Source organism: Eptatretus burgeri, chromosome 2, assembly GCF_056783735.1.
Source record: "Eptatretus burgeri isolate ZD-2024b chromosome 2, Ebu_testis_v1, whole genome shotgun sequence".
In the NCBI taxonomy this organism is placed as follows: Eukaryota; Metazoa; Chordata; class Myxini; order Myxiniformes; family Myxinidae; genus Eptatretus; species Eptatretus burgeri.
The window spans coordinates 54,102,684-54,129,300 of record NC_140962.1 but is presented as its reverse complement, the minus strand read 5'-3'; the positions used below and the strand labels follow the sequence as shown (position 1 = coordinate 54,129,300).

General features: G+C 42.7%; 2 protein-coding genes across 2 annotated transcripts in view; one reads left to right on the top strand and one right to left on the bottom strand.

Annotated features, from left to right (window-relative positions):
* LOC147032066 (protein cornichon homolog 2-like) overlaps window positions 1-26,617 on the top strand; it is a 238,851-nt gene that overhangs the window by 147,985 nt on the left and 64,249 nt on the right. The window lies entirely within an intron of this gene.
* LOC147032068 (uncharacterized) lies at window positions 12,416-13,444 on the bottom strand. The gene is made up of 3 exons (XM_085858085.1): window positions 13,317-13,444; window positions 13,015-13,156; window positions 12,416-12,826 (listed from the first exon to the last, which is right to left on the bottom strand). Exons 1-3 carry the CDS (start codon window positions 13,440-13,442, stop codon window positions 12,474-12,476), a joined length of 621 nt encoding a protein of 206 aa, XP_085714211.1. The 5' UTR covers window positions 13,443-13,444; the 3' UTR covers window positions 12,416-12,473.

Sequence of the window (26,617 nt, the reverse complement as noted above, 5' to 3'; positions counted from 1 at the left end):
TTCTTCTCTCCTTCTGCCAAGTTCAGCCCTGTACGTGAATGAAGCACGACACCATTCAAACTATAGGTAAAGCTTCCACGAGAAATATTGGGCTTTCAAATTTTCAAACTCCAATTTTATCTGCGAGCCAGATGCAATCATCAAAAGAGCCACAGCTGGCTCGCGAGCCACACGTTCCCGACCCCTGCCTTAGAAGATCAGCTCGTTTCTGTAAGCCTCCTGAGCGTCTTGATTTGTTTAAATAAAACAATAAAAAAGGGGCGGGGCGTTGAGATGTGATGTTTCAGTACTTTATGATAATGCACGCATAAATGCATGCACTGGGGCGAGGTTAAGCAGAGTCATGTGACCCGCCCATGTTCCAATGCGGTGCTGTGCTTTGTTGTGCCCATTTCCCAATTAAAACTTTTGTTACCACTTCAGAACCTTCATCCCTGTCTATCAAGTACATTACACATTGGAGAACACTGTGGGTTAGAAGGTTCTTCTTCTTCATTTTCAAAGGACGAATGGAAAGACAAAAGGTATATTGAAACGTTTCCACCAATTAAAATCCATTTTCTTATTTCCAATTTGCTGACTACAGGTACAGTTCTGTAATCCGCTTGAAATTTTACTTGCAAACATGATATATAATTTTCTGTGCATTTCATTATTAAAATTATTCATCTCAGGGGGGATGCCAAAGGAAGGATCTGCCTCAGGTGCCATATTCTCCAGTCGCTAGGTACGCCCCTAATGAGAGGTGAATACAGGAATGAGAGGCAAACACAGGAATGAAATGGGAATGGCCAATTGGAATGAGCTACGAACACAAGAATGAGACGTGAACCGCGAACTGGAATGAGACATGAATGCATCGCTGTCTCGTCCGAGTTTAGTTTCCCAGGCTGCCGCGTGCTCCTTTTAGCCCACCCCCTCTCCTTGAGATATCGTTGGCTGCAACCATTAGTTAGAAAATGGTGGGCATGGCCATGTGCACAGATCAACCACTACCTGCGATTGCACTTTTACACACCACTCGTGGGAAAATTGTCCTCAGAAGTGTCCGTAGTGATAGATGAAAGATGCAACAAAACAAATTTGCCGCTCCCCAAAAAATGATGCTTGGGGCGGCCGCCACATTCGCCACTCCCTCGTTACGCCAGTGTCTACACCCCAATGCCCCTGAAGTCTGCACAAGGATTCGTCAAAGCATCATAGAGGTCTTGATTCATGAAATCCACACTCGATCTACAAGGATAGAATCAAAAACCATTCCTCTTTGCCATCTATTGGAAAGTTAGACCTCAAACAACTTCAGCGGGCCGACAAAGACATCAGTAGACTTCACTTTTACTGGAGGACCAAACATCCCCCAGCCCGACGCCCCTTTATGAAAGAGTCTAAGCAGACACACAAACTGGTGAGATGTGGAAAAGGATAACACAAGAAGATGGCATCCAATACCGTCTCATCCAGGATGATGGGAGGGAGATAAATCAACTGGTCCTTCCCAACAGGCTTTCAGTGACATCTTGGATGCTGCTGTCCTGTCTGTGTCTGTTTGTGGTGAGGATGTTGAGGTCGTGGATAGATTCACTTACCTTGGCAGTGATATTCATGTCTCCGCAGGTTGTGAGCCGGAGGTCAATAGACGTCTGGGTCGGGCCTGGGGAGTCATGGATTCACTGGATCATGGAGTGTGGCGCTGCCGGTACCTGTGCGGGAGGACGAAAGTCCGAGTCTTCAGGTCCTTGGTACTTCCAGTCTTGCTCTATGGGTGCGAGACTTGGACTTTGACCAAGGATCTGAGACGGAGACTTAATTCCTTTGGTACCAGGTCTCTTCGGAGAATCCTTGGCTATCGCTGGTCGGATTTTGTGTCCAACGAGCGGTTGCTGAGAGAGACTCGGATGAGATTTGTTACCTGCATAGTCCGTGAGCGTCAGCTGCGGCTGTATGGACATGTGGCTCGTTTTCCTGACGCTGATCCTGCTCACCAGATTCTCTCAGCGAGGGAGTCTCATGAGTGGAGGAGGCCAGTGGGCCGACCACGTGCCTCATGGTTGCAGCAGGTTGACCATCATCTCAAGGAGATGGGGTTGGGCCTGGCATCTACCTGGGGGATGGCCAGACGGAGGCCCCTGGAGTACCGGCGGAAAGTGGACGCAGCGACGCGCTGTTCTGGCACATGCTCCCATACCTGACCTGACCTTCCCAACAGCCTCAAGGTTCTAGTGCTGGAAGCAATGCACAACCAGGCGGGTCATCAGGCGTCGGAAAAGACAAATGTTCTGGGAAAAAAGCAATGCTACAGGCCAGGAATGACTCCTGACATCACCGACTATCGTCAGAACTGTGAACACTACTTTGTCCCAAAGAGGGAAGCAATTTCACCCCTCAATGGGATCTCTGACAGCCGCTAAGGCATGGGCGTCGATTGCTTTTGAAAACTGGGGGAGACATTGCATGTCTAGACCACGAAGCCCACTTCGTGCCGGCATGGACACAGCGAGTCTACCCTTGCAAATTTTTGATTTTATACGCTCGTTGACATGCTGCCTTCTGATCACACAAATCCCTTAAATTAATCTGACCATCTATCGACCATCTTTTTATCAAATGTAAGCAGACGGAGTGAAATTGATTAAACATTAATCATACACATATCAAAGAAATATATATAAAGAATTGTTTGTCAACCCTCCTTCTCACAACCCTTGAACTGATTCACTAAACATAAACTGAAAACTAGACTGACATACAAATTGATATTACACGAGTACGGTCAACCTACCTTAAAACTTGCTAAAAATATGAACCCTCTTGCCTGCCGATCCAGTTAAAAAAAAACTAAAAAAAAAAAAAAAAAAAAAAAAAATTGTAGCAATGTCTTGGGGGTCAAGTGCAGTCAGACGATCTCGGTGAACATAACAGATCATGAGATGGTTGAGGCGTTGTTAGATCATTGTGGAAAGTAACCAAGTCTTCATACGTCTAAGTGCGCTGAATGACCGTTCAGCTTCGCATGAACTTGCTGGGGAAACCAATAGAAGCCGAAGCAAACGTTCTACCTGTGGGAACATTCGACAGACTTCCGGCACCATGTCTACAAATATCTTACGGTAATCCTCAACAGATGAACCACTGAACTGGTTACGAAAGAAGCAAAGTTCTTGCTCTCGGGAATCCGACAGTTCGGGATATTTGCAGACAGGAGCATTTCACCCAAGTCCCTATACGCCATGAGGTCTGTTGATGTGAAGTACTCGTTCAAGTTCTCGGATGCGCTGTCGATGACTGAAAAATTCAACTCTGTATACCTCCTCTGCAGAATTGGCAGTGTATTCCTGTGTGCCTCCATCAAGTCTCTTCAGAAGCTTGCGCTTACGAGGGAGGGTCACTGGATCTACTTGGCACTGCTGGAGCTTCTGTTGTGCTGCTTCGAAAACCTCCTTAAACGTCTGGTCGGTACGGAGAGATTGGAGATTCTGTGCAGTTACCTTTGCAGCAGTAAGCATACCAGAGATGGTAACTTGTGAACCCTGAAATGCTTTATTGAGGTATTCAAGGGATTGGAGAACGAGCAATGAAGCAAACAGACCGAGAACACACTTTCCTGATGAAAGACAGCTTCGAATACCGTTGGCTCGCGATGCCATGTTTGTACCAAAGTCATCACTTGCTTGTTGAAGGGCATCCAGTACCACTTCATAGTTATCCAATATCGATTTCACGGCAGGAGAACGAGTTAACCAACACGTCGGGCAAATTGGCCTCAGGCGTGTAGGGCAAGGAGTGTCAGCATCGTCAGCGTGGATATTCAAGTACAGATGCTTGAATTTTCCAGAGTTGTTGTAGATGTTGCTGAGTACCTGGACATAATCAAGGGCGTCTGTTATGAACGGTGCAGTTTGTAGGGCTTTGGATGTAATGAGTTGGGTGACATTAGCTCCACAGTGAACATAATTGGCCAGCGGTTGGAGTTTTTTTTAGCTGTGCTTGACAGCCCTTGTACTTTCCAGACATGTTGCTTGCCCCATCGTAAGTCTGCGCTCTAAGGTGTTCAATAGGGAGTTGACACCGAATTAGGACATCCTGAAGCATCTTACAAAGTGATACTCCTGTTGTTGACGATACTTGGTAGAGGTCGATGAGATCTTCTTGAACATCAAAGGAATCCGTCACATAGCGCACACACACCGACTCCTGCTCATTACCCTGAATATCTTGCATTCCATCAGTTACAAGTCCGAACTGAGTGGACATTTCATTCACGTTACTGCAGATATTTCTGAGGATGGCATGACTCATCAACTGTAGAATTTCGTGCTGAATTACTCCACTTGTGAACGTCGTCTTCCTTGACAGCCACTTCTTGAGGTTTACATCATCCTCGGCCCACAACTGTAAGAGCATTTTGAAATTCCCTTCAGAGGCATCCTTCCCACGAATTGCAAAACCTTGTTGGGTTAAATATTGCAGCGAGGTGATAATCTTCAGAAGTGCTGACCATGCAGATCTTTGCTCTTCCAGCAGTTTGCTGCTCAGCTGCACATGGACACCAGGTTGACTTCTGCGACATTTCAGATTTTCAGAGGCAAGCCTATGTATGTTTGATCGTCCGTGTGGTCTGAATTTTTCTGTAGCCTTTTTCCAGTTCCGAAAGCCCTTTGAGACAAATGCGTCTTCTGCACAGTGGGCAAGTTCGGTAATTTTTTCACGAGAAGCGTCCGTACAGGTGTGACAGAGTACACCGCCGATGCTCTGATCAAAATGAAGCCACGGAAAATCTTTGAACCACTGTTGTTGAAACTTAAACTTTCGGTTTGGCAGTATTTGGACTGGGATACAACTGACATCATGAGGTTGAAAAGGCTGATCTGGGAAATTAGGCCGAGTACTCGAACATGCACCCTTTTCTGCTATCTTCTCCTTTGAATCGTCCACCTCTTTCTGGGAACTTGATTGCTCCAGGAGAGTGGTCGGGGATGTGCTACTTGATGCTGTCGCAAAAAACTTTCGATATCCATATCCTCGATGAAACGAGAAGGTAATTACATTTCAGTTGAATAAATTTTGACATGTGAATTATAAGGGTTATTTTTGCATAACAGGGCATTTTTAAGGTCAACATACTTTTGGCTACGTCACTATACCTCCAGGCACAATGTTGACATGTGATAAGCTTTGCATAGCACATGTATTACTAAAAGAGCATAGCACATGCATTACTAAAGGAGCGCCGATACGAGTTCAGTTCTTAATTTAGCATCTGAAATCCAAATTTAGCATTCCAGTACTCGCTTAGTTCCCGGCTACGCACTTATTACTTTTATTACTTTTGGTTAGAGTCAGATACCCTGGTATTTTATTACCTGGGATTATTAATATTCATCATTTTATTTAATCTGCATTTAATTAACCAATGAGCTAAAGTTGAGTGAGATGATTATGATATTATCGGTTCATAGTTAGCGTCGTCGTTAAAGATTGTGTTCTTGGTTTGCATGCCATTAAAAGGGTTCACCAAAGGAATGAGCTAAAATCAGTTGTAATGTGAACATTTATGTAATTCTTTACCTCTCACAAACCACGAGACCAGGAGACGAGGGATTAAGATCTGTTGCCGTCCGGACGTGCACTCTCTTCTTTCCAATTATTGTACATAGTTTGTTGATTTGTAAATACGTTCATCATTTCCACTCGTGCGTGTCCGTACGTGCAAAAAAAACACAACTTTGAACACAACTAACACACAACACAAACACAAACACAACTAACAGCTTTGTTTAAGTAGAGTGCGTGCCCTACGTTTTGTTTAAGTATAGTGCGTGCCCGTAAGTTTTGTTTAAGTATAGTGCGTGCCCGTAAGTTTTGTTTAAGTATAGTGCGTGCCCGTACGTTTTATTTAAGTATAGTGTGTGCCCGTACATTTTGTTTAAGTATAGTGCGTGCCCGTACGTTGTGTTTAAGTGCAGTGCGTGCCCGTACGTTTTGTTTAAATATAGTGCATGCCCGAACGTTTTGTTTAAGTATAGTGCGTGCCCGTACATTTTGTTTAAGTATAGTAGTGCCCGTACGTTTTGTTTAAGTATAGTGTGTGCCCATAAATTTTGTTTTAAGTATAGTGTGCCCGTTCGTTTTGTTTAAGTATCATGCGTGCCCGTACATTTTGTTTAAGTAGCGTGCGTGCCCGTACGTTTTGTTTAAGTAGCGTGCATGCCCGTACGTTTTGTTAAAGTAGCGTGCATGCCCGTACGTTTTGTTTAAGTAGAGTGCGTGCCCTACGTTTTGTTGAAGTATAGTGCGTGCCCGTACATTTTGTTTAAGTATAGTGCGTGCCCGTACGTTTTGTTTAAGTATAGTGCGTGCCCGTACGTTTTGTTTAAGAATAGTGCGTGCCCGTACGTTTTGTTTAAGTATAGTGCGTGCCCGTACGTTTTGTTTAAGTATAGTGCGTGCCCGTACGTTTTGTTTAAGTAGAGTGCGTGCCCGTACATTTTGCTTCAGTAGAGTGCGTGCCCGTGTTTTGTTTAAGTATAGTGCGTGCCCATACGTTTTGTTTAAGTATAGTGCGTGCCCGTACGTTTTGTTTAAGTATAGTGCGTGCCCGTACGTTTTGTTTAAGTTTCGTGCGTGCCCGTACATTTTGTTTAAGTATAGTGAATGCCCGTACGTTTTGTTCAAGTATAGTGCGTGCCCGTACGTTTTGTTTAAGTATAGTGCGTGCCCATAAGTTTTGTTTAAGTATAGTGCGTGCCGGTAAGTTTTGTTTAAATATAGTGCGTGCCCGTACGTTTTGTTTAAGTATAGTGCGTGCCCGTACATTTTGTTTAAGTATAGTGCATGCCCGTACATTTTGTTTAAGTGCAGTGCGTGCCCGTACGTTTTGTTTAAGTGCAGTGCGTGCCCGTACGTTTTGTTTAAATATAGTGCATGCCCGAACGTTTTGTTTAAGTAGAGTGCGTGCCGTACATTTTGTTTAAGTATAGTAGTGCCCGTACGTTTTGTTTAAGTATAGTGTGTGCCCATAAATTTTGTTTTAAGTATAGTGTGTGCCCGTACGTTTTGTTTAAGTATAGTGTGTGCCCATAAATTTTGTTTTAAGTATAGTGTGTGCCCGTACGTTTTGTTTAAGTATCGTGCATGCCCGTACGTTTTGTTTAAGTAGCGTGCGTGCCCGTACGTTTTGTTAAAGTAGCGTGCGTGCCCGTACGTTTTGTTTAAGTAGAGTGCGTGCCCTACGTTTTGTTAAAGTATAGTGCGTGCCCGTACGTTTTGTTTAAGTATAGTGCGTGCCCGTAAGTTTTGTTTAAGTATAGTGCGTGCCCGTACGTTTTGTTTAAGAATAGTACGTGCCCGTACGTTTTGTTTAAGTATAGTGCGTGCCCGTACGTTTTGTTTAAGTATAGTGCGTGCCCGTACGTTTTGTTTGAGTAGAGTGCGTTCCCGTACGTTTTGTTGAAGGAGAGTGCGTGCCCGTACGTTTTGTTTAAGTAGAGTGCGTGCCCGTACGTTTTGTTTGAGTATAGTGCGTGCCCGTACGTTTTGTGTTAGTATAGTGCATGCCCGTACGTTTTGTTCAAGTACAGTGCATGCCCGTACGTTTTGTTTAAGTACAGTGCATGCCCCTACATTTTGTTTAAGTATAGTGCGTGCCCGTACGTTTTGTTTAAGTATAGTGCGTGCCCGTACGTTTTGTTTAAGTATAGTGCGTGCCCGTCCGTTTTGTTTAAGTATAGTGCGTGCCCATACGTTTTGTTTAAGTATAGTGCGATATAAGTTAGAAAGGTGAAATAAACCATTTTGGTCGCTAAAGGACCCAGAACCGTTGCGGGGTCGACATGGTGAAGAAGAAGCTGACATTCCTCTCTATTTTATTTTCAACTCTGCATTTAAAATCTCTAATTTAATCATTCTAAATCACACAGTTTAATGAGACACCGTATTCTGTCGGTCTATCCTTCATCTTCATCCTCGTACAAACGGAAAATTATTGGGATGATGGCGGAAGAGAAATTCCTTCCGGAACGTTCTTTTTCCAAGTAAAAATTGCAAGCCGCGGCTAAGCTACAAAACCTAAGCCTTTTTTAATCGGATTTTCGAGGTAATCTCATTACTACCCTGTAGATACTGTATAATCCGAGAACAGAATTCAAAAATAATTTTCCGTTCGTTTGTCCGAACCGCTGAGGTGAATTTTGCATATTTTTCAACAGCTACCTTTTAAAATCTATAATTTAATCCTCACAAGTCCGACGACCGAAAGATACCTCTCGTTTTGTAGGTCTATACCTCCCCTAAGTCCAAGTACTGATGAAAAAATTATTTACATTAACCACCGCAAAAGCGAGTGAATCAGCGCATTTCATTTTGTTTCCCAAGTATTCAAAGCTAATTTAGTCGCCAAAATACCAACTTTCCTTCGATTTTCACCCGGTTTTCAACATTGGGATTTAGGCCACTGTTATCGACTGCGAAATATGAAAACAGAATTACAAAATATCTTTCCGTTGGTTCGTGCGAGCCGGGAGAGTGAAACCGCGTCATCCTGCACAAGCTCCACCATCTCAATCATCATACCAGGCCGCGAAATCTTTTATTGGCTTATAACTCGACGGTGCAAAGTCACAAAAATTAAACACACACATCATCGTGCAGGTAATAACATCAGGCATCCGGCGATATAAGTTAGAAAGGTGAAATAAACTATTTTGGTCGCTAAAGGGGCCCCGAGCCGTTGCGGCCTAACACTTTCCGAGGCGTGGCGCTCCGGGCCATGAAGTCACAATTTCTTCAACACTCATAAAATGACGATACAAAGTCCGAAAACGTCCCAAAATACCTCAAAATATCCAGGTCACGTTCCCTGTTAGTGGGTGAACAATCCAACGCTTGGTGAATTCTGCTTCACAATGATAGGAAGGGCCGACATCGAAGGATCAAAAAGCGACGTCGCGATGGACGCTTGGCCGGTGGGAGACCATGGCTTGGGAAGCACGGATTCTCAATGTTGAATTGTTAACCTATCATCTTTAATCGAACTATAATAGACCAATAAAACTTTAATAGAGATTTAAAAATTTATTCTTGTATTTGAGGAGCATCTCGGCCTGGTTGTACGAGAGCAGCTCGTTTTGTGTTACGTAACTTACGTTCAATGAAAAAAGTGTGGGGAGGGGCAATCGATATGTTGTTCCCCCCTTGATAAAAAGTGGGGGGACATGTCCCCCCCCCGTCCCCCACAAATCAACGCCCATACGCTAAGGCCTTAGAGGTGCTTGCTATGGACTTCACTGTCCTAGACTCCAGTAGCAATGTGAGTGAACATGTTCTTGTACTGACTGATATTATCTCTAAGTTTACAGAAGCAATTCAAACCCACAACAAAAAGGCTTGAACCACACCCATGTAAAAGTGCGAGAATGGTTCGTTCATTTTGGTGTCCCACGTAAGATAAACAATGATCAAGGGGGCAATTTTGCAAGAAAGATCATTCAAGAGTTTTTCTAAGGTGTATGGTGTCATCAAGAGCCGTATCAACCCATCACCGAGAGGGTAATGGGCCATACGATAGATTTATCCTCACTCTTCATGATCGACTGCTCAGCAGGTCAGGTCACATATGGGAGCATGCACCAGAGGAGCGCGTCGCTGCGTCCACTTTCCGCCGGTACTCCAGGGGCCTCCATCTGGCCATCCTCCTGGCAGATGCCTGTTCCATCCCAATCTCCTTAAGATACCGACCCAGACGTATATTGACCTCTGACTCACAACCAGCAGAGACATGAATATCACTGCCAAGGGAAGTGAATCTCTCCACGACCTCAACATCCTCACCACAAACAGACACAGACAGGACAGCAGCATCCAAGATGTCACCGAAAACCTGGATCTTAGTTTTGACCTAAGAAACCCGTAATCACAGCGGCTCCGACTCCTCATTCAGCACATTGAGGGCCCCCAAAAGGATATCTAAAGTCTCCGCAAGGATGACTGCATCATGTCAAAAATCAAGGTCCGAGATCTTGACATTCCCAAATGATGCACCGCAGCTTGACCTTTCCGACATCCTCCCTAGAATCCAGTCCATACAAGTGCTGAAAAGTGTGGGGGCCAGTACACACCCCTGACAAACTCCAGTAACAACTGGAAATAAGTCAGAGATGGTACCACCACACTTCACAGCACTCTCAGTACCAGAGTAGAGTTCAGACATCAGATCGATCAGTTTTGGTGGCACCCCACGAAGACCAACAATCCTCCAGAGGACATCCTGATTCACTGAATCTAATGCTTTACAAAGATCTATATAGGCTGCAAGCAGCCCCTGCCGAAACTCTCATCTGCGTTCGGTGAGGACACGAAGTGCAAGGATACGGTCAAAGGTTGACCTCTTTGGTGTAAAGCCTGACTGCTCTGGATGCTGGTGCTCAAGCAGATGGTGGCGAACCCTATCAAGAATTATCCGAGCAAAGACCTTGCCCGGCACTGAGAGCTGCGTCACCCCTCGGTAGTTGTTGCAGTCTTGGCGATCACCTTTCCCTTTCCAGAGAGGAATAACAAGGCCCCTCTTCCAATCAGTTGGGATGATGCCTGTGTTCCAGGCAGAGCACTAAACTGCATGCAACGACACGAGTGCAGCATTTCCACCAGCCTTGAGAAGTTCAGCATGGATGCCACAGATCCCTGGAGCTTTGCCCCGTTTCAACTGGTTCACCGCAGCCCGTGTTTCCACAAGTGAAGGTGGACCACAGTTGATTCGAGGGTCAGCAACAGGGATTGTAACACCCTTGACGTCCAACTCGACAGCTGGGGGATCAGCCTGGTACAACCGCTCAAAGTAACTGGCCCAGCGGGCCTTCACTTCAGACTCCTCTGTTAAGAGCCTACCACTCTCTGCTCTAACTGCAGTGCTCCGAGGGATGGGCTTGGATGAACGCAATGCACAAATTCCGCTGTAAGCGGGATGAGAATCACCTGTCCAAAGGTGATGCTCTACCCCCTCACAGATTCCTCGCACATAGGCCTCCTTGTCCACCCTCAGTGCACGTACAGTTTTACGCCTCAGCTCCCTGAACAGCTCAGCTCTGCTATTCAGCCTGGCCCTGCGAGTCTGGTCAATGGTATCCAGTGTCCCTTGAGAGACAAAATTCTTCTTTGCCCTACGTTGAGTTCCAAGACATCCACCGGCAACATCAAGGACGGTGGTCTTGAAGGCACTCCACAACTGTTCAGGACCCCCCAAAGCACCCAGACCCCCCAAGTGTCCACTCAGCCTGTTTGCAAACTCCTCAGCTACTCTCTCATCCCTGAGCTTGCCAACATCCAGCCTAGGCTGGGATGGTACCATTCTCCAGGATTTAAAGTGCAGCTTTAGAGTTGTTACAACAAGCCTGTGGTCAGTATTGAGGAACTGAGCACTCTGGTAGACCCTGCAGGTCTGGATCATCCTCCAGCGACCGTCAACGAGGACATGGTCAATCTCCTTTGCCGCAGCACCAGCATTGGAATACCAAGTCCAGCGATGAGCTTGTGGGCACTGAAACCATGAACCAGCCACGATCGCTGAATGAAACTTATTAATTATGCATTGTTCAGCAAATACGTGTTTGATATGTATGGTTGATGGGACATCAACTCTGAAACAGGGAAGTGTGTGACAGTGAAGTTTGGACTGCATTATTGAGACAATTGCAGCACCAGTCCTGTTTGGACCACTTGGACCAGTCCATTCCCCCCATTCCCCCCCCTCCCCGGCACAAAGTGGAATGGAAGAGTCCAAAAGAGGGACTCCTGGACCCACCTGTGTGAGATCCTCTTCAGCAAGCAGGGAGGAGTTGTGGTGGAGCAGATGTTGTAACTCGAGTTTCAGGGCAACATTACAATTGCAAGAATCTCTCTTGATTTGACATTATTAATGACATGTGGTGGTGTTTGTATGTCGTTGGTTGAAGTGACCTTAATGTCCTTTGGTTCAGACATGAGCTGCGCTGTACAAAGTACTTGACCAGACCGAGTTCTTGAAGCTTGACAGGCTTTGGTCACGTGATTTGACAGTAGGGATGAGAGACATCACGCTGTCACCAAGGAGTGGTGTTGTGGTCGTGTGTGTTGTATTTTCTAGTGAAGGTACACACGTTTCTCCATGTTTCAAGGTCTGTGTTTGACCTTGTTTCTTTCCTTCATCTACGTGAATTGAATGGTCTTAAGATGTTATTCCTTTGCAGTATGGATTACTATTAGTAAACGATTTGTAGACACCAAGTTTACAGTTGATTAATAATATGGGACTGGACCACACACACTCTCACGTTACACCAAGGTCTTGAATCCTGTTACAAAATAATAAACTGATATATTTATTTGTTCGAGGAACAGAAGAAAAATCGAATGTAAATTATATTCCAACAGGAGGAATGAATGAAATTGTAAATTTTTATTTGAATGAAACACACAAAGAACTCATTCACAAATTTAACCACAAACTACAATGGAGATGAACGTTTCACTTTCTTGTGACGTCTCCTCCGTCTCCTTTTGTTTCCACCTTTGTGGTTCGAGTCCCACCATCGAATGAGACGTTTTCTCCACAAGTTCATGCAATAAATGATTGTGCAAAAGTCAATCAGAGTAAAAATGAAACTGCTCATGTGGAACAGCCAGCTGGAAGGAGGTTCCTCCAATTCAGGAAATTCTTCCTCAAACTCCAGAAATTCCTCTTCCGAGTCTGGCACATCCTCGTCCACGAACCCGGCAATCCCAGCCTCCTCCATTTTTGATGATTCTTTGCTCCCTGGCACGTCCTCCAAGAGCAGTTTACCATCGTCCACGTCCAATTCTAGAGATCGGGGTGTGGGGTGGGATGAGGGGCAAACAAAAGGGACGAAATAAATACAAAAAGATCACGTGATGATGACAAACGCGTTTCTCGAACTATCACGTGATTGCACCTTGTACAGCACGTGACCCTCTCCATGAAGGCTGTCACCTGTTTGAATCACGTGATCACCTCCAATCAGTACTTACCATACACGGGCCAGGCCACTGCACGTTCGACTTGATAACCTGGATCCTCAGCCACCCTGTTGATCGCAGGTGTTGCTCCATCCTCAGGGGATCCCCACAGGGAGGGCTTCCCCGCTGAGATGCTGGGATTAACCACTTTCTCCTGGGAAAGCAAAAAGAAGAAATTTGAATTCGACAAAAAAGGACATTTGGTCCCACCAATTGTGTAGCTGCATCACCCTCCATTCATGTCCACCTGGAGCACCAACACGATGACGTCTCACTCCCACCTTCCCACCTGAACCCATGTTCCCCACACGTACCTGTCCAGCCACAGATTGTTGGTCCCTGTAACGTTTCATTTCAGGTTCCTCTACCTGTGTGAACCACATCGGTTCCATGACACCTCTCATGAGGGCGAGGAAAACCATGAGCTTCATTCTCCACATTGTGGCAGTTGGAAACTCAAATGTCGTTACCAAGGTAACAACGGTTATGAACAGGTCTCTGGTGGTGACGGATCTGCACTCAAATAGACGTCACGATTACTTGTTATCGACAGTTTGTTAATTATTTTATTATTTATCACCGAATTTGGTGAAAAGTCTCGTTTTACCCACAAAATACATCATTGATTTGGCATCCTGATCCGCTTGCTCACTGTTCATTCAACTGTAATGGAAAGTTCACAATTATTTATTCTCCACATTTGATATAGAATTGTTTGACAACAAACATTTTGTCCAAGTAATAATATTAACCATGATCATTAATCACAGGAAGATGATCAAACACAAGAAGTTCTGCCTGGTGTGGAATTGAATGTTGATTTGGGGCAGGGGCGGGGTTTCGGGAAGGGGGCGGGGGTTTGGGGGGGGGGGGGGTTTTCGGGGAGGGGGCGGGGTTTCGGGAGGGGCTGGGTTTCTTGGAGGGGGCGGGGTTTCGGGGAGGGGCGGGGTTTCGGGGAGGGTCGGGGTTTTGGGGAGGGGCGGGGTTTACGGAAGTGGGCGGGTTTATCGGAGGCAGAAAAAGACATGGGTGGTTTTTTTTCCCTCCACCACCAAAGGTTCCCATCACGTGCTGCCTTTTTGGCTGCTGGTTGCATCATTGGTTAGGGGCGTGGCTATGCCGGTGATGCAGTGCCCCAATTACCAGATCACTGGTACTCATTTCGCTAACCTCAGAATGATGGCAGGCTGAGTCAACCCTTTGGTGTTAATTCAGTGGGAAACGGAACTTGAACTCAGGACTCTGGGATCCCAAACCACAACCCGAACCCCAAAGCCAAAACCAGGCTGCCACCCAAGGTGAAGGAGGTTATGTTTTCACCCCTTTCTGTCTGTTTGTTTGTGTGTGTACAAGATATCTCAAAACGCTTTTGGGCGGATTCGGATGAAAATTTGTGGACAGGTTCTGTGTGTGACAAGGACGAAGTGATTCGATTTTGGTGAAGATACGGATCCAGATCCGGCTGCGAGAATTTTTTACGTGGTTCTTTATCATTGAGAGATAGGTCTCAAAAACTATATATGGCACGATATCTCAAAAATGTATTGGGCCAGATATGTTTTCATGGATCAGGCATTGTGGGGCAGAGGTATGTGCACTCCCGACTATCCTTCTATTTTTTAATGAATATGGGAGAAGGTGGACAGGACGTGGAAATTGGAACAAATTGAAACAATGAAACCTCGCAGCCTCTGGAAGTGAACAGACACAAGCAGGGAGAATGGAATATGCAAATATGTACAGTGATGAATAAATAGCAATCCGAACCGCATGATACACCACAGACCAAACTTTTACTAAACAATAGAGTGAGTAGGCTCAGACTTCCCTGGTATGATGCTGAGTGGTGTGTTGGGTGATGGTGCAGCTCGTTCTGGATGCAATGGTGGAGGGGAATTTTGAGGCAGCATCCACGTCTTCAGAGAGCAGTCCTCCCTGTCGTGATGATGAAAAAAAGCCGGAGATGAAGAGAGTCAGTGAGAAGAAGAGAACCCACAAGGCTAAGATAATCCTTGAGACAAAGAGGGTCAACGAGCTAAAGAGAGTCAGCGAGATGAAGAGAGTCAGTGAGACAAAGAGAACCCACAAGGCTAAGATAATTCGTGAGACAAAGAGAGTCAACGAGACGAAGAGAGTCAACGAGACGAAGAGAGTCAGTGAGACAAAGAGAACCCCGAGGCTAAGATAATTAATGTGACGAAGAGGGTCCACCAGACGAAAAATGAGAGGAAAAAGAGTGATGTTCTTTAAAAGGTCTGCCCCACACCAACGCTGATGTGTGCCTGTGTGTGTGTGTGTGTGTGTGTGTGTGTGTGTGTGTGTGTGTGTGTGTGTGTGTGTGTGTGTGTGTGTATGTGTGTGTATATGCAGACTCAGCTCTCATCGAGACTGTATTTTTCCATGGCGCTTCGACACAATGGGTTCTATTGCCTGCCCTCCATACTCTGTGAATGCCTTCACCTGTGTCATCAGCTCAGTCCCATCATTCGCTGCCCACTGCTTGTGGGAGGTGCCACCCTCCAGGCTATCCTCCCATGAAAAAGTCTTTCCCTCTTCCAAGCCCAACAATGTATGTCACTACCATGGCTTGTGGTGCACCAGCCAGCCATATCGTGAATGGTTAATTTTCTAAATGTGAAGTGCTGCCATTGTGCCTTATTGTCGAAAGTCCTCACCTGGCCCTACCCACAAGAAGAGGTTTTTATGCATGCATTCTTTCCCTGACTATCTATAGTAATAAATGTATGTGTGTGTGTGTGTGTGTGTCTCCTCCATAACTCCAAAGTCATTAAACCTAGCAGCCTGAAACTTTGAAAGCATACTAAGAAAACTCGAAGGAAGTGCATGACTGAAAATTGTGTTTGGGTTCATTAAAACACCCCTTTGGAAGATAATTAACGGCCTTATTTAACTATATCCTTTATCAGGCGCATTCAGGGTCACTGCTCTCTTTGGGGTTTTAAGGCGTTTCCTCGGTAACCGTGCTGGGGTCTGAAACCGCCATGTGTATGATAGAGTAAATTTTTTCCTCTTTCCTCACTCATATTATCGAATGCCTGTTCATCATAGCTACAAATCGATGGGTACATCACTTTTGTAAGTGCTGTCGTTTTCAAATTAGGAACTTGTAGCGATTTCTTGCATTTTATTATACGATTTTCCATGATCTACTCTCATTGACTAATTAAAGTATATTATTGAAATATTATTTCGGCTTTGAGGATCGGATATTGTCCGGACTAAATAATTGTCAAAATCTGGAGTGAAATCTGATAATTTAAATAAATAACTAGTCTCATAAGTAACGCTGTGGTCCCTCCTCCAAAATATGCACAAGAAAATGTGAAATTTCCAAAGTATTAACCTTATCTTTTTTGACTGTTTGGAGCATTATATTGAGTGAAGAAAATATTCTGGAATGTGCCAAAATTAACCAGCTTCATTGAGCTACATGATTTAATGCAGACCTGCCTAATCAACCATTTAATTGGAGTGATTGCTCGAGTGCTTAACCCACTTGCCGAGCACCCTACAGTTGATTGCAGTACCGTGCTACGTCATTCTGAGCGAATCGTTCACTCACTGTGGATGCATTTTCCGCACCACATCATTCAGAGTGAGAGGCTCATGCTCCGTCATCCTGTGCGAGTGGTTCCTGTTCCATCATCCTGACCAAGTGGTTCATGTTCCATAATCCTGAGCGAGTAATCCATGCTCCGTGCTCCTGAGCGATGGCAACTGTGTTTTAAAACATCAGTTTTTCACCAGATTTGCTTTGATTCCCTGTGGAGCACCTCATGGAACCTCCGAAAATATAGACACAGATGTGGCAGATGTTTTGGGTAGTTAGTCCCTCTGGAGAACAGGGTGCGAGATCAAGCAGTGAATGCATTAACTCATGAAGCTCAATGAAGCTGGATAATTTTGGCACATTCCTAAATATTTTCTTCATTCAATATAATGCTCCTAACAGTCGAAAATGATAAGGTTAATGCTTTGGAAATTTCACACTTTCTTGTGTATATTTGGAGGAGCGACCATAGCCTTACTCATCAGACTCGTTATTTCTTTAAATTATCAGATTTCACTCCAGATTTTGACACTTATTTAGTCTGGACAATATCCCATCCTCAAAGCCGAAATAATATTTCGATGATATACTTTAATTAGTCAATGAGAGTAGATCATGGAAAGTCATATCATATAAAGCATGAAATCACTCCAGGTTCCTAATTTGAAAACTTATATCACTTACAAAAGTGATTTTTACAGTAATTCAGAGCTATAATGAAAAGGCAATCAATAATATGAATGAGGAAAGAGGGGGAAAAAAACTTAATCATGAAGAAATCATTGCGGCCTGTGCCACATCGAGGCATGGTTGAGCAGGCCTTAAATACATGGCAGTTTCAGACCCAAGCAAGGTTATCCAGGAAACGTCTCAAAACCCCATAGAGAGCAGTGCCCCTGGATGTGCTTGATAAAGGATGTAATTAAATAAGGCCGTTAATTATCTTCAAAAGGGGTGTTTATTTAATCCAAACACACAATTTTCACTCCTGCACTTCCTTGGAGTTTTCTTTGTGTGCATTCAAAGTTTCAGGCTGTTAGGTTTCATGGCTTTGGAGTTATGGAGAAGACACACACACATTTATCATGATAGATAGTCAGGGAAAGATTGCATGCATAAAAACATATTCTTGCGGGCAGGGCCAGGTGAGGACTTTCCGCAATAAGGCACAATGGAAGCACATCACATAAAAAAAAATTGACCATTCACGATCTGTCTGGCTGGTGCACCACAAGCCATAGTGGCGACATACATTGTCGTGCTTGGAAGAGGGAAAGATTATTTTTCATGGGCTGATGGCCTGGAGGGTGACACCTCCCACAAGCAGTGGGTAGCTAATAATGGCACTGAGCTGATGACAGGTGAAGGCAGTCCCAGAGTATGGAGGGGCAGGCCATATAACCCATTGTGTAGAGGCGCCATGGAAAAATACAGTTTTTATGAGGGCTGAGTCTGCGCGCGCACACACACACACACACACACACACACACACACACACACACACACACACACACACACACACACACACACACACACACACACACACACACACACACACACACACACACACACACACACACACACACACACACACACACACATATCAGCGTGGATGTGGGCCAGACCTTTTAAAGAAGATCACTCTCTTTTTCCTCTCATTTTTCGTCTGGCGGACCCTCTTTGTCTCACGGATTATATTAGCCTCGTGGGTTCTCTTTGTCTCACTGACTCTCTTTGTCTTGTTGATTTAGGGTATAATTGGTCATTTAAAATTAACCTATAAGACCTGGAACAATTAAATCAGTCTCGTACGGAAGAATATTATGCACTTGGTGCCGAGAATGAGTTTTGTGGAAGCACGATTCGCAAAAAAAAAAAAAAAAAAGAATTCAATTAGGGTAAAATCAATAATGGTTTTGCCATAGTTTATATCATGAAAACACAAAGAACAGGATTATATATAATAAGTTAGGAAATACAAAGTGATTTAACTATGGGAAGATGGGGAGGTGTTTCCTGTCATTATATTAATCAGTCATATATTTCTAATACTTAAATGACAGCAAGAAGGCTTCAAGAAAATTATCATTTCTGTGTCCAAGCATACCTTCAAGAAAAGGGTATTCGGTATTTTCATAAATATGTTCTTCAACATAAGAATGAGTTATTTTCAAAAAAAGATTGGCTTTATACTGATGTTAATGAACCAACAACTTTGGATTCAATTAAAATGTTAAATAATGAAAAAAAAATTAAAGTTAAGAAAACGTAAGGCTCTCTTAGAAATTCAGAAGATATTTTATTGGTTTCCTGTTGTAAAAAAAATATTTTGGATACAGGAATAACAAGAAATCCTGATGAATATTTGTATGATATTCTATGGGGTGAAAGTGATTCAACGATAGTAAGGGATGAGGAAGGAGTTGAAGAAACTGAGACAAAGGAGGAGAAGGAGAAGAGAGAGAAGGAGGCAAGGGAGAAGAGAGAGAAGGAGGCAAGGGAGAAGAGAGAGAAGGAGGCAAGGGGAAGAGAGAGAAGGAGGCAAGGGAGAAGACAGAGAAGGAGGAGAGGGAGAGGGAGGAAAGAGAGAGAATAAATAAATATAAAAATATGGAAACCAGTGAGATGAAAAAAATGATTGGAGGTATTACCGAAAATAAATAAATCTCAACGCACCGAGGAGGAAAACAAAGAATTGACAAGTATTTGAAATATTTGCTTCAAGACTATTAACATCATTTTCCTTGGTGTGATTGACTTTCATTAAAGTTTACCATTTTTTTTCTTAAATAAATGGAGGAGAGAGTGAAGACATTTCTAAGGATTCTTTATGTTTTAAAAATTAAGATTCAAATGTGCATGTTGGAAACTAAAAAGCTTTTCACACTCTGGAGGAATTTTTCTCATAAATAAATGAGTTATTGTCTAAAATGTAAAAACAAAACCAAGCAAAAAATATTTCGTATGTTAAAAGTAAAAATAATAGGGTTATAGAAAAAGGTACATGTTCGGTGTGTGGCTCAAAAAAAAGTGAATTCCCAAAACATAAACGTGGGGGAGATATACAAAAAATTTTTATCAGGAAGTACATTTAGAACTACTGGAATACCAGGGGAATTACATCTACCAGGTTATTCTTTCTGTGGTCCAGGAACAAACTTGAATAAAGGATTAGATGAGGCTGACAATCCTAAACTGTGGAGCAAACCTATCAATAGGGTTGATGAAGTGTGCATGAGGCACGATATTGATTATGGAAATAACACGGAAGAAAAACATGAAGTCGATGGAGAAATGTTGTTTTATTTGTCTCTGATGCAAAATCCAACCTTGAGAGAAAAAGTTGATAGGTTCATCGTGAAGAAGATGATCAGTGCTAAATTGAAACTTGGGCTTGGAAATTCAAAAAACTTATAGGCTCTACTGATGTCATTAAGACTTAAGAGCAATTTGCTGATGAATTACATAAACCAATATTCACAAAGTTTCAGAGAAGGAAAGTTTATTCCAAGGAAGTTGATTATATCTGGTCTGCTGATTTTATTGAACTCAATAATGATAAGGGGTACAATTATGCTTTAACCGTTATTGATTTGAGGAGTTGATATGCGTGGGTTGTCCCTGTAAAAAACAAAACAGGTAATACTCTTCTGTTAGCCTTTCAACAGATATTTAATAAAAGTAAGAGAAAACCTAAAAAATTGTGGACTGATGAGGGTACAGAGTTCTACAAGAAAACATTTATGAATTTTCTTAAAAATAACAACATTATATTATACAGCACCTTAAATAAAGGAAAAGCAGTTGTTATTGAGCGATACAATCACACTTTAAAAGAGAGACTACATAAAAAAAATCACTCAACTCGGTTCTCAACAATGGTCATCTTTAATTCAGGATATTGTAGATAAGTATAATGATACGATTCACACCTCAACAAATACTAAACCATCAGAAACATTTACAAAATTTGAATATGAAAAAGTGATGAATGTCAGAAAGCCAAAGTTCAAAGTTGGTAAATATTAGTAAGAATATATAGGTGGAAATCTCATTTTGAAAAAGGTTTTTCAAAGCGATGGACAAATGAACTTTTATAAATCGTTGATGTAATCGATGCAGTTCCTTGGACTTATGAGGGAGATGATTTCAAGGGGGAAGAGATTTTAGGTTCATTTTATTCACAGGAATTTCAAAAGGCAAACATAAATTGAAAAAAATATTTTTTGACTCTGCCCCTTTTTTAAACTCTGCCCCTTTTTGACTCCGCCCACACAAGCCCCACCCACACAAGCCCAATCCACGCAAACCCCACCCACATAAGCCACATCCACACAAGCCCCACCCACGCAAACAACACCCACAAAAGCCCCACTCACAAAAGCCCCACCCACAAAAGCCCCACTCACAAAAGTCACATCCACAAAAGTCACATCCACACAAGCCCCACCCACAAAAGCCCCACCCACAAAAGCGCCACCCAGACAAGCCCCGCCCACGCAAACAACACCCACAAAAGCCCCACCCACAAAAACCCCACCCACAAAAGCCCCACTCACAAAAGTCACATCCACAAAAGTCACATCCACACAAGCCCCACCCACAAAAACCCCACCCACAAAAGCTCCACCCACAAAAGTCACATCCACAAAAGCCTCACCCACAAAAGCTCCACTCACAAAAACCACATCCACACAAACCCCACCCACACAAGCCCCACCCATGCAAACACCTTCCACATCGATCACATTCACATAATTAGTGATTAGTTAATTAGGTCCCCACACGCAACATGTTTGTTTAATTTTAAAATTTTTTGCTCCACCCACACTAACCACATCCACATAAACCCCATAAATACAAGCTCCACCCACCAACACAAGCCCCAACCTCCTGTGTACCCCCACCTTTGACCCACGACCCCCCTCATCCCACCCCCCTCATCCCACCCGTCAGCCTTCCCCACACAAACACACTGGGAGGGGAGGGGTGGGATGAGGGGGGTGGTGGGTCATTGGGGGAGCGCACCTACCCCCCCGCTTTACATCTCTTTTATTCTTTTCTTGTAATTCAAAATCAGATAATTATAAGGAAAGCAAATAGAATTAATCGAGATTGAAAATATTAAACATTCTTCTTTGGGTAAATATTCAGTTGCGAAAATGGACGATCTTTCCCAGCAGTCTGCTTCAGATGTCTTGTGATTTTGAAACTTGGATACCATATTCTGTTTTGAAAGAAAGAATGAAGAACAATTAGGCTATATACTGTAAAGATTATTATTTTATGATATTGATAAAATAATAAATATAACATTTACCTCCAGAAGATAGTGTCATGTCAGATTCCTCTAGAAGATTCAGTTGTGTGTTTGGTTCATCCAGGCAGGTGTTTAAACTGAAAAAAAAAAAATTACGAGTCAAAGACACACACACACACACACACACACACACACACACACACACACACACACACACACACACACACACACACACACACACACAGACACACACACACACACACACAGACACACACACACACACAAGAGACAGAGTGATAATTCCTCACCGTGAACTCAGGATCAAAGGATGTGAGAGAATTCCTTTCCAGTCAAGAATAATATCATTCAGTTCATTTTGAAACAAATAAATCTCTTCAAGGAAGTCATTCATTTTTATCCATTCCTCGTGATATTCAAATAACTCATTTTCAACATCAGTTATTAACGATGTTCTTATTGGGGACAACGTGTTGGAAAAAAGACCGACAATAATTATTAATCGTAATTTAATTCTGCTTTAAACAATAAATAATGAATTGGGTTGAAAATTTCACCTGTTATCTTGTGAAAACGATTGATCTGCAAGGTTGCAGTAAGAATCTGAACGCTCCATTTTTGTAATAAAACACGAAGGTACACAAGTTTCTTATTTAAACCAACTTGATGACGTAATGGGAGATTTCACAACAATGATTTTTCCAGGGTGTTTTCCCCACATGGGGAAAGACGAGAGACAAGGGCACAGAATACTTCCTCATTTTCACGGCACGACTGTGTTGTAAAAACACTTCCCCATTTTACAAAACTCACCCCAACAGCCCTTTCTTTCGTGCTTGAAGAGATAAAGTGAATATAATAGGAAAATTAATTTATTCCCAAAAGGAGAACATGGACAAATGTTCATTGGTTCGCTCTTTGAGTGGAATGAAAACATAAAAGGAAAGAAGTGCTTTAATCAGTGAGTCTCAATTCTACATTTGCTTGTGTGGGAGGGGGGAGAATATCAGTCTCCTATTTTGGACTTTTGCGGCTTAAGTTAGAAAGTTTTTCCCTTATCCCCCATTAATTTGAATGGTTGCCTCAGAAGCCCCATTTATCTTCTACTCCCCATATTCATTAAAAACGAGGTCACTCGGTAGAGCACATACCTCCGCCGTAATGCCTGATCCAGGAAAACATATCTGGCCCAATACATTTTTGAGGTATTGTGCTATACATAGTTTTTGAATCCTAACTCTCAAAGGTAAAGAATCACATAAAAAATTGTAGTCGCCAAATCTGGATCCAGATTTTCCCCAAAATTGAATCACTTCGTCCTCATCACACATCGAACCTGAACCTGTTTTGAGATATCTTGTACACACACAAACAAACAGACAGAAAGGGGTGAAAACATAACCCCCTGCACCTTCGGCGGTGAAGGTCACGAGAAGGGCACTCGGTGGAGTGCATCCCTCCGCCAGGTAATGCCTGATCCACGAGACCATATCGGGCCCAATACATTTTCGAAATATCACGCGACACAGTACGATATCGTTTTCGGCCCCAACTCTCAATAGTGAAGAATCACTTAAAAAATTAAATAAATCTCGTATCTGGATCCGGATTCGCATCTTCACCAAAATCGAATCAATTTGTCCGAGCGACACACCCAACCTGTTCACTAAGTTTCGTCCAAAGCTTTCCACAACTTTTTGAGATATCGTGCTGTATATCGCTTTTCGTCCTATCTCTCAATGGTGAAGAATCACTTAAGAAGTTCTAATAGTTGGATCCGGATCCGGATCTTCACCAAAATCTAATCAGTTCGTCCTTGCCACATACCAAACAAGTCCACAAAATTTCATCCGGATCCTTCGACAACTTTTTGAGATAAACTACACACAAACAGACAGGCAGACAGGCAACAAACGGACAGAAAGAGGTGAAAAGATAACCTCCTTCACCTTTAGTGGCAGCTTGGTTTTGGCTTACGGGTTCTGGTTGTGGTTTGGGATCTCAGATTCCTGAGTTCAAGCCCCTTTTTCCACTGAATTAACACCAAGGGGTTGATTCAGCCTGCCATCCTTCTTAGGTGGTCGAAATGAGTACCAGTGATCTGGTAATTGGGGAACTGCATCAGCGGCATAGCCACGCCCCAAACCAATGATGCAACCAGCAGCCAAAAAGGCAGCACGTGATGGGAACCTTTGGTTGTGGAGGGAAAAAAACTAGAGTACCTATATATAGAGAGTAGCGACATAGGGGGACCAGAATTTGATGGTCACGTGACACATGGGCGCCATTTTGTTTCACACTCTAGCGCCAAGCTACGCATCGAATCCAGATCTTCACCGAGTGAGCTCGGAGAGACCGAGTTTGAAACTGAGTGAAACTTTATTAGTCAAAATGACGGGTTGTTGCGCCTTTGGGTGCAGCAACAAATCTGAGAAGGGGTACATGATGTATAGGTTTCCAACAGATGCAAAACGACGGAAGATATGGGAGCAATAAGTGAGCAGAGTGGGATGGAAGCCTACTTCTTCATCATGTTTGTGCGAGGTAAGAGAAGGGCTGTATCAGTCCCATGTATTAATATCAGCGTATGTATGAAGGAAGTGACTGTGTCTGCGCACCTTATTCATTGGAATGCCATTATTATTAATCATTATGACATTGTTATGAAAATCCAATTCTTTGTAATACATAAAAATAATTCAAAAAACATTCCTTCATATGTTGTGAAATTGTGTTTGAAGGTCATTCATCAATGTTGGCCGTGGGTCTCAAAAACTAATAGAGTCTAGATCTACTCGTAGTAGATCTAGAACTTTTGCAGCATTTTTATTTTTGGTTCAAACTCAAAGTTGGTCCAAAATGTCAAATTTGGCTTCAAATTTCCACTCATACTTTCATAGGCCCATTACTATCTTGGTGTATAGCGAAAATGGTGCATGCCGTGGCTCCATGGAAAGAAGAGAAAATTCATTGTTTTGATAAGTAATTTGATGAACAATTTTGGTATTTGTCTATTTCTTATGTTGACCAAAAACCAGTCAAGTTTTAGACTAAAAAAAAGGGCAAAATAATGTACACATATGGACATTGACATGTATGGTATATAAGTCTAACTGTATATGCGTTGAATGTGTTACCATGGTAAAGATTATTGTAATAAGAATTATATCAATCATAGCAGCAATTGATATTATTATTGATTTATTTGATTTATAGCCTGTATGATTAAATTGGAACAAAAAATTACCTATAGAACCACTGCCCCCACGCCTGCCCCAAAAATGAAATGCTTTAAATTTGGGGGCCCTCTTTATGCATGCCGTTGATCTTATTTATTATCATAACCCCAGTAAGGATCAATGGTAGTCTGGGATGTTGGCATCTAGAAAGATAACAATATGGGCAATCATTATTTAGCAACCCAATTAATTAACATATTTATCACTTAATTGCACATTCTTATGAAAATACACAATTTGTAATGAATTGTCTGTTTATTTGGTTACCATGGCAACACATTAGATGGGGTTTCATAAAAAAAATCTAGCCTACAATCTCTGACCTTCATACTTTCATTTGGTGTATTTCCATTTTTGTTCAGAATCATCAATCATGTAGTATTGTCTTGAAAACTTGCTGTCAAGTTGTTAATATTTCACCAAAATTAATTTTGCTGTAAACACTAATATATAACTAATCATGATATTACGTATTTATACACTTGAATTTGAAAATGCCTGCAGTGTTTGAACAATACAGGTAACTCTGCATGCATGTAAGTCAGCCTTATTAAGTCGAATAATCGCACAAGTTTAAACAAATTTTGAAACCGTATTATGCAAGACGTGTTATTTACCTTCTGTGAGGCAGATTTGTTCTACGTCAAACAGATTTCTGTGGTCCCAAGAGATTCAAGTTAAGCAGAGTTACCTGTACTTATAATTTGTAGCATTTCTTTATCGTTCATCATCTTGCAAATTGATGGAACACTGTTGACAGAAATAAAATAGCAAGTCAAACCTACTGCGATTTTTCATGGACTGTTTCTTCACAAGATTGTACCAGTTGAATACGTAACATAAGCATTTTGACATGAACGTGCTTCATAGATTCATCCAATAATTGCATAGCAGGCCTGTGCAATTAACTATTCTTTGCCCATAAAAAAGGGTCATTTCAATTGTTAAGATACTTTTGAAATATGATACAATCATTTTGGCATAGTCACTTTTTGGTGTGTTTGAGAGCGTGTTGGGTTTTAACTATGATGATAAATTACATGTAGGTATCGGTGTTTGTTGTTTTTGTTTGTTATGGGTGAGATGATAATGTGGTGAGATGAAAAAAGTAAAGATGGGTAAGGTGGGGAGGGATGGGTAGGGGCAGGTATGGATCAAATTGAGGCCCCAACTTAGGCCTATGGACTCGAGATTTTTATTTGGCTCGACTTCATGTCATAAGCCTACAGAGGCCGAGTTTCTCCCAAATGTCTCGTTCTCTGGCAAACTTACTCTGAGTTTCCCGTGTAATGAGTACATGGATTTTAACATTTTATCACTTTCAACCCCATTGATTCTATAATCAAGATCTTTGGCCGAGTAAAACATGAGAATAACTATATATGTCCAGTGATGTATCCCACCCTCCTGATGTATTGCTTCATTCATGCATGCTGCTACGGCGGTAGCGCACGCACCGCGCGTTATCCAGAGTGAAACAAAATGGCGCCTATAGCTGAGTTGTCGCTACTCTCGATATATAGGTAC

Excerpts from the sequence above, each read along its gene's own strand:
- LOC147032068 (XM_085858085.1), bottom strand. The coding sequence starts at position 13,442 with ATGTGGAGAATGAAGCTCATGGTTTTCCTCGCCCTCATGAGAGGTGTC. Across the intron at positions 13,157-13,316 it reads AACAATCTGTGGCTGGACAG|GAGAAAGTGGTTAATCCCAG; the intron begins GTACGTGTGGGG and ends TTGCTTTCCCAG. Across the intron at positions 12,827-13,014 it reads AGTGGCCTGGCCCGTGTATG|AATTGGACGTGGACGATGGT; the intron begins GTAAGTACTGAT and ends CCCGATCTCTAG.